Raw genomic sequence first — 8233 nt, 5'->3', positions numbered from 1 at the left:
GACATCAGAAAACATCGCGACTGTTTGCTTTACTGCTCAGGTGAAACTGCCGTGACAAGTTAACGTGTTGTCATTGCACGGGGCGCTACCAAAGTGGCCAGGGGGAGGGCAGAAAAACTGCAATTGGACAGAGAGGGATACATTAAAAAGCACCGTGATTCATATGAAAATTATACAATTGAAAGAAAATTGGGAGCAAATATACCCAAGATCATATTCCGTACGTTATAATATGTCAAAATCTTCACTAGTAGTTTCTTCGTTTATATCTTTCTGTTACGACACCCCTATGTTTCGACACCTCTATTTTCCGACACCCCTACGTTACATTACTCGACCCAAAACGGGTGAATAGTTCTCAAATTATGACCACAATAATTATTATGTCCACGAGGAGTTATGAATTAGTCTTTATGATATTTGTTATGTTGGTAGGCGTCAGCAAAGGAAGCCGGAAGTATGGCAATGGGCACCCAGGCTACAGTAGTCTTACTACACTTCAGCTGAACTTCTGGTTTAGAACATAGTAATTATCATTCGACATTCCATCAATAATAAGAACAGGTGTTTAGGCTTTTAAAACATTTTAAAACAGGTGTTACATTTATTACTTAACAAGTTATACAAAACCGACAAAACAGCTTTTTTCATGGATGTGTAGGCACCATAGTGACATGGTGTGATAGCCAAAACCAATTAATTGTATTCATCTTTTTTCTTTTCATTAATTTCACGGAAAACTAAGAAAAAACATGGACTTCCTTGTGTAGAAGTGAATACAAGAATGTGAAAGGAAACTGCGAAATACAATACGAAGCAGGAAAAAAGAAAGCAGGCCAAAACAGTTAATGTTCCGTTTATAATAAGTTTCGCCGAAATAGGAAAACAGGCCACAAAGATGTAACGTTCTGTGCAGAATTGGATTGACACGAAAGGTCGAATCTACATTTGTGATGGCACTAAGTGCTTAAGGAGCACACTAGAGTGGCTCAGCTAATGATAGAACTGGCTCCTATCATATATGATATCTCCGTACGTGTGCTTTCACATGATGAGGCGTATCCCCATGGGCTTGTGCTCAGGAAGCTGATTTTAAAGCCTTTGAAAGCCCTTCTCATGAGAGCGGCTTTTAAGGTGCTTTATAGTGAGCGACCTGCGTCACGCAGTGTCGAAACTATTCCTCCGTGACTGCAGCGGCGTATAAAGTGACAAGTCATTACACAGAGTTCTTGTTGCGAAGATGGATCAATAAAGGCAATTTCTGGGTACGTCTTTCTAAGTGGGATGGCGCTTTAGCGGCCTCTAGAGCTGGTGTAGTGGAACTGATGTGTGCATTTTATAGCACTTTGTACCTCCGGGAAGGAGGGACACCTTCGACGGGGTACATGTGTTTTTTTTTGCAGTGCATGTGTGTTCGCATCATGTAACTCAAGATCGTTTTGATGGATGTGTATTGATTTTGGTATGTTGGTAGTTATTGAGATCCCAAAGAAACATAGCGATTATGTACCCCCAAGCGGTGTTTCTAGGTACTGGAGTATTACAGGCTCACACCCCTTCCCCAATGTAAAGTGGTATAGTCCATAGAATTCTGATCTGCCCAGCGGGTCAATGATCTCCATATGGGACACGAGTCTTGGGACTTGTTATAAATCGGATAACGGAAAAAAACGAGTTTGTTAAGGAGATTGTAATTTTTCGTTCTCCTATGACGGTCAATGTCTATGAGCCATATTCCCATGATTCCATGATGATAGGTACTCATTTATATGGAAGCTAGCATTTTTTCTAATGTATTATTTTGACGGAATACCATACTTGGTCTTTGATCTTGTCTACATTTTGCCACTAAAACTGATGCTTGGCAGGGTCTTTAATATTATTCAAGCATAACAGTTTGAGTAGAGGAGCAAAGTGAACTGTTTATCAACATTACAGTCTTAACAAACATGGAAACTATTATTGAACAAATTCACAATGCCATAAAAAATTTTTTGTGCCAATCCCGTTTGGTCCGCATTTTTTTTTACTTGCAAGTGATACAAACGCACAGTCTATGGCAACGTCACTTTACAGTATTCTCCAAGCAGAGGCTAGGAGTGGCTGGGATTTCTAACGGTTCCCTCCCTTCAGCGTTGATAACCCCCCACCTCCCACCCCTATAGAAGCCTCACCTTGGAGAATAACATTACAGCTAATGATATGATATTCTTAACACATCATGTCGAGTAAGTTACGCACACATCATGTCGAGTAAGTTAGACCTTGAGATTTGTATGTACATAATGTATACGACTATAATGATATCTTTCTCCATTAACATAAATGTTATATTCTAATGATGAAAATACATATACGACATGTAAATCGTAGCCACCCACAAGTGTAACAGCGAGTGAATTACATTTGAAATTACTGTTTACCGGGAACTTCCATTTTGAATTGTCAAACATGGCAAAATACTCTTATGTCATAGACACGTGTTCCCCCACTCCACTGGACCGGCCACCACGCTGCGACCTAAAATTTGATCAGATGACTTTCAAAGATAAAACAACGAATTTTGTGTTGTGCTGTCTTTTCAGTCCTACTTTCATATTTCGCATGATATTCCAATTATGAAACCAAGGGTTACACAAATCCAATTTAGGTCGCAGCGAGGTCGCAGCACGATCTCCGTCTAGTGGAATGAGGGACCTTACAATCTAATGAAGAATTTCTTTGAATATTTTATGAAGTCGAAGGTTGGATGAGCAGCTTGGTCCAGAGCGCCTGCGCAACCCGAGGTCCGATAGCGATGACGGCGCATGCGTACACAGGCGTGTCCTGACGCACTTGGAGCTTCCTCGCCTGCGCAACGGCAGACTTTAACACATCCTGAAAGAAGGAGAAAGTGTGCAGTTCAAATTAAGCATTATCTCAGTACAACTTGTAGGAAGAAAAATTTTTGGCCATGTATGAACACCACGAAATAATGTCTCTTGTCACGTGATGATCAACATTAAGAGAACTCCAAGATGAGATCTGACTTAACCGGATTGATAAAGAGACAGAGTTCGTCTCAAAAGCTCCCCAGCCAGAGCTCTCTATGTTGTGTGTAATGCTTAAATATTTGACAAATAATGTATAGCTGTCATTTTTACATGTGCACGACGTTGCAGCGACATTGTTTACAATGTGCTTGATGCATTCACCAACCTGTCTCTTATCCATGATGGTGATGATCCCCCGGGTCAGGTCGTGGAATTTCACGTTCAATAAGTCCTCCATAGAGAGTGCTACCAGGCGGTTCGCATTTTCCTGTAGGTACTCCTGGTCGCTGTAATTTGGCAGTCCGAAACGTTTCCCCGTCATCGGATTCCGGTAGGCGGGGCGGGCCGGCACGCCAACTCTCGCGAAGCCTGCCGAGATGTAGACCAGGTTGATGACGATGACCCAGGGTGCTTCTATCGCTATGGGTGACGGCTGCGGGAGACCAGGTTTGGTGTTAGGGTCGTTGTGCCGATCTGCCAGCTCATGGGAATGTGCAGCCACCCATTCCTCTGTGGAAGGAGAATCTGTCTCCTCCGGCTCGGTGTACCCCACCATGTGCTCTTGTATGGTTGAAACGATGTCGCTGCTCCTCCGGCGAGGTGTCGGAGAATCGTTCCATCTCTCAGATTCTCCTATTGTTAGGTAATAGGAAAATAAACATGACTTTGTTAAAGCGATATAGACTTGTTAACACATTAAAGAGTCTGTTATCCTCATCACAATAACGATTATCACCATCATCTTTTGTGTTCTGCACCTTTATAATGTAGACGTGTTATCGTCTTGCAGTTTCAACAATGCATTCCTTCAATTTGTTCCAATGCGTCTTGCATCTTGCAAGCTTACGCTTGGCGGTTTAAAGCGGCGACACGTTTTCTTACCTCTGGGAAGAATCAAGATGTCCGCGAACTGGCTCTGGTCCTTCCGCTCGTCCTTGGACGCCTCCGTGTCGACTAAGACGTCCGACAGGACGTTGACTCCCCCCGCCAGCGCCGTGAGGAGCGCCGACTTCAGGCCGAGCCTGCCGATGCCGTTCCCGATGTTCGGGGCCAGGTCGTGACCTCGGAGCCGACCGATGCCGACCTGTGGAGATGTGTGGTATTCGTTTGCTCCTACCCTTCAGAGTTTTCAACTGTCCATGCCAGTTGTGATTCAGACGTACCTCCCTTTCACACCAAACAACAAGGTACCTTCCAAACAACGCACGATGCACAGTACAAGAGTTACTCAGACCCAGTCGCACACAGGGCAGCAAGTTTCCTTGCTGTTTCCTTAGCAGGGCATATTTGTACAGGGGGGGGGGGTGGCTAGCCCTTCCCCTTAACGTGCTCGAGGTATCTCTCAAACACGGAAGACTATCTTATATCCCTTCCGAAAGACAGGAGCAGCCCCAACCGAGATACCCTGCCCAGGATTGAACCGGGGTGTACCAGTTATCAACTGATTTGAAGCGCGATCTTCACTGTTAAAAAGCTGCCAGTTGAACTACAGGGACATTCTTAATGATTGGTACTATAGTACAATGTATTGTCAGCCATTGATATCATTGTGGTTTATGTATTAGCAACACCCTTCCCAAAACATGCGTGCCCTTTCTAAGGTCGACTATCAATCCACATAACTGTTTTAGCCTAAACCACGCTTGTAGCAACCCTTTCAACAGTCAGGCCTCTAGACGCTTGAGAGCTTAAATATCGAAGCCAGTCAGCAGCATGATTCTTTGGCAGACTTTTTTGTGTGTGGTGAAATTAGTCATTTTGGCTGCTGAAAATTACAAACATATCGTTCAAAAACAATCTCTAAGTCAAAGAGGATAAAACTGTGTTGCAATAATTGATCTGGCTTGTACCTTGTATGAACACCCTTACTGACTCTCCCACACGTTCTGCTCTCTGTGATCAACTCAAGGTCTCTTCAGATTTATGAAGAGAAATTTAGCATGGTTCGCTGCAAGGCTACTGTACTGCAAGGCCATGCTAATTGTGGGGGAAATTACAATTATTCACACGCACGCAGTCAATGGAACGTCATAACAAATCCAACATCTAAGACAATAAAAAATGGCATAAAACGGTTTCTAAAATGTTGATCTGGTTTATAGCAATACAGTATAGAGGAATATGTGCTTCAAAGTGGTAAAATTTCGTCTTTTCGTTGCTAGAAATGTGCAATCGCTTAGAAATCAGATCTAGATTATACAACAATGTAAGTATCAATCAGGTTTGCCAACAAGAAAAAAATAATTAACCAATACGTTCCGCTTTTTTTTAGCTCGAAGTCATCTGAGATCCATTACGACAAAATTACCATGGTACCTACCAGACGACGCTTGTGTGTGGGGAAAATAACATTAATTGGACTGCAGTCATTGACATGTAATTGCACACGCAATTACCAAGAAAACCGAGACAGAACTGTTTTTAAAATGGCCACCTGATTTTCAGCCTTCATAGACGTTTTTACTGACTGATACTCTCATCCAGTTGTCTTTAATCAACTCAAGTCTTTTAAAATTCATGAAGACAAAGTGGTGTAATTCAGCGTTTACTGTTTGGATCAGTCTCTCAGCTGCACGTAAGTATGGCAGCACATGTAGATACGGTTTGCCGATAGAAAAGAAATCTTGTCCAAGACGTCCAGACTCCTGCTGTCTGTAACCCATGGTTTTCGAAAATTCATGAGCTTAAGACAAAATTACCATCATGATGGTACCTGCCAGACGACACTTATGAGTGTGTGTTTGTTGGGGGGGGGTGCTAGTGCATATATTCAACAGGCAAGCAGTCACTGACAAATTCGCAAAACCCTTTCTTAGTCTTAGAAAGATAAGATAAGACGGTGTTACGTTTATTGATCTTTTCGCCGGTATCAAGAAAAAAACGCTCCCGATGGTATCAAACGTTTTGCTGCCATGAATCAGCCGAGGATGTTCTTAGACGCATCAACAGAAGATTAGTGGGTTGGAATCACATTAGTTGGCCCGCAATCACCGATTGATGATTACTTTCAAAGCTACTTGCCTCTCCGTGAGGTATCTGCTGATTAGTTCATCCCACGCACACACTGATATCATAAAATCCATTTGAGACTCCAAAGCCGGTATAAGATCTCAATGATTGATATAATGCGCACCTTTGTATAAAATCAGGTCGCTATAATTTAGCTTAAACCTTTGGTTGTTAGAAATTGCTGTACTGAAAAGAACAACACATGCTATGACCGACAAAGCTCTATTCTGATTCAAACAAAAGCGGTATGATTGTATTAATTTCAATGCATCATAAAACATCGCCATTGGATAAAACAACTGTCTTGATGAAGATGTATCAAACTTTAAAAAAACATGGATGATTTGTTACAACTTTCATGCTACCAATAAAAAAGTGATGCTACATTGGTCTGTATTATCAACTAACAGATTAATGTCGAAGAAATAGATAGCATTAGTTAAGATATGTTCTGTCGAGTATTCAGTATGGATTGGATAAGATTATGCGATTGCCAGTGTTCCTATTGTAAGGTGCAATTCATATTTCCAGTTTATTGCCTAATATCACATGAAAGCGTTTTCCGGGGAAATCGACCAAGGCAAATAGCCTGTTTATGGCCATATGGTGCAATTTTAGACAAATGATATTGCCTCGGATTGCAAAGCTGTGAAACGGGAACTAAATTGTGACTTGAATTGGATGCAATCAGTCGCTTGTTCAGGCCACCCTGGTATTAGAGACACTCTACATGTGTAATGCACAGGGAATGGAACGACAATAATTTCTGATGACCGTCACCGTGCAAATGGAAATACCAATAGCCTTTTCAAATTGTACTATGATTATATGATTGGGATGTTCTTAGTTTATGCATTCTTTAGCGAAATACAGTGGGATGCTATCTTTTTCACTGTGACTTTTCCTTTTTACAATCGTGTGATTATTTGAGGAAATCTAGAGTCTGTCAGAAATAGGAATTATCCTAAAGCTAAGATCATCTGCATCAATATTTGATGAGTCACTGATATGCGCGGTGTAATAGCTTGTTTTAGACAAGGGTGATTTTCAAATAAAGCATGTTGCACACGAATGAATCGAACAGCATTCGTTTTGAAAACACAACATGTGGTATTCTTTAGATTCTTCCCACGCCTTGTGCTTGTTAGTTATGGGTGTTCGTTTCATACTTGGCTGTATTTAGAATCGTTGTCTAACTGTCCCACTTTACTTCGCGTCTGTGTATGATACACATGTAACACACATATAATAGAGGTTGTTAGGGGATCTGTTTGCCTGTCTGATATTTGATTGAACGGAAAATGGAAAGACGTGTTAGATATGTTTCCGACGGTTTGTACGTATGGGTGTTTGTTTCATTTAGCTGAATGTCGAACCTTCGTCTCGCCGGCACGGTTTAATTCACGTCGGTGTATGACATGTACAGTTACACAATAGAGGGAGGCTGTTAGGGGACCTGTTCCCTATGTAGGATTTGATTAGACGAAAACTGGAAAGACGTGATTTGGTTTCTAAGTAAATATTAATACTGTTTGACTGAAAATATGAATTTAGTTGATGCCCATTGGGTTAACGCAAGGTTGAATTATTTCTATCCTGACACGGCACACACATTTCAGCACACACAACATTCAAGTAACGTCGTGTCGATGTCCTCTTTCTTTCAAAGACATATCATTGGAAACGTTTAGAAGATGCTTCTGTTGTTTTCATGTGGCAATGAATAAGATTTTACCTGAGTTGTCCGCAAGGCCCTGGCGATGAGTTGCAGCACGTAATTTTCGGTCTTACTGTCTGAGTCTTCCATCGTGGGTGAAAAGCAAGCAAGACTACGCTGTGAACATCCGCTTCAATAGTCAGATCGCAGGTGCTGGTATTCCTCCGGTGCCTTCCTAACAAGCTGGACAAAAGCGCCCCGCACGTTCCTGCCAGTCCACGGCAGATGCGTCTAGCTGTCTGGATGTGTTGTCCTCAGAACAGTGCTGTCGCCCTCCTTACAATCGGTGACGCGACCTTCCGGGAGCGATTTCTATTGGTGATTGTCATTACCAGAACTGCTGGGGATCGTCCAGTAACCGTTTTCACACGGAGAGTGGGGATGAGTTTACTTACGGTGGCACTAAAGGGAAAGTTCACGATACGCAAGACATATGCAATATGTACCAAACACTCGCTCTTTTCAACCTAAAGAC

At 42.1% G+C, this 8233-nt stretch overlaps 1 protein-coding gene across 1 annotated transcript; it reads right to left on the bottom strand.

Moving 5' to 3' along the window:
- Positions 1 to 2241: 2241 nt before the first annotated feature.
- LOC136428272 (uncharacterized) lies at positions 2242 to 8233 on the bottom strand. The gene is made up of 4 exons (XM_066417663.1): positions 7777 to 8233; positions 3915 to 4116; positions 3199 to 3665; positions 2242 to 2877 (listed from the first exon to the last, which is right to left on the bottom strand). The coding sequence occupies exons 1-4, from the start codon at positions 7846 to 7848 to the stop codon at positions 2731 to 2733; spliced, it is 888 nt and encodes a 295-aa protein (XP_066273760.1). The 5' UTR covers positions 7849 to 8233; the 3' UTR covers positions 2242 to 2730.

The sequence above is a fragment of the Branchiostoma lanceolatum genome, chromosome 1 (assembly GCF_035083965.1).
Source record: "Branchiostoma lanceolatum isolate klBraLanc5 chromosome 1, klBraLanc5.hap2, whole genome shotgun sequence".
Taxonomy (NCBI): Eukaryota; Metazoa; Chordata; class Leptocardii; order Amphioxiformes; family Branchiostomatidae; genus Branchiostoma; species Branchiostoma lanceolatum.
Note: the sequence above shows the minus strand (reverse complement) of the source record. Positions and strands in the feature narration are given on the sequence as shown.

Excerpts from the sequence above, each read along its gene's own strand:
- LOC136428272 (XM_066417663.1), bottom strand. The coding sequence starts at position 7,848 with ATGGAAGACTCAGACAGTAAGACCGAAAATTACGTGCTGCAACTCATC. Across the intron at positions 4,117-7,776 it reads GGGCCTTGCGGACAACTCAG|GTCGGCATCGGTCGGCTCCG; the intron begins GTAAAATCTTAT and ends ACATCTCCACAG. Across the intron at positions 2,878-3,198 it reads CCATCATGGATAAGAGACAG|GATGTGTTAAAGTCTGCCGT; the intron begins GTTGGTGAATGC and ends TCCTTCTTTCAG.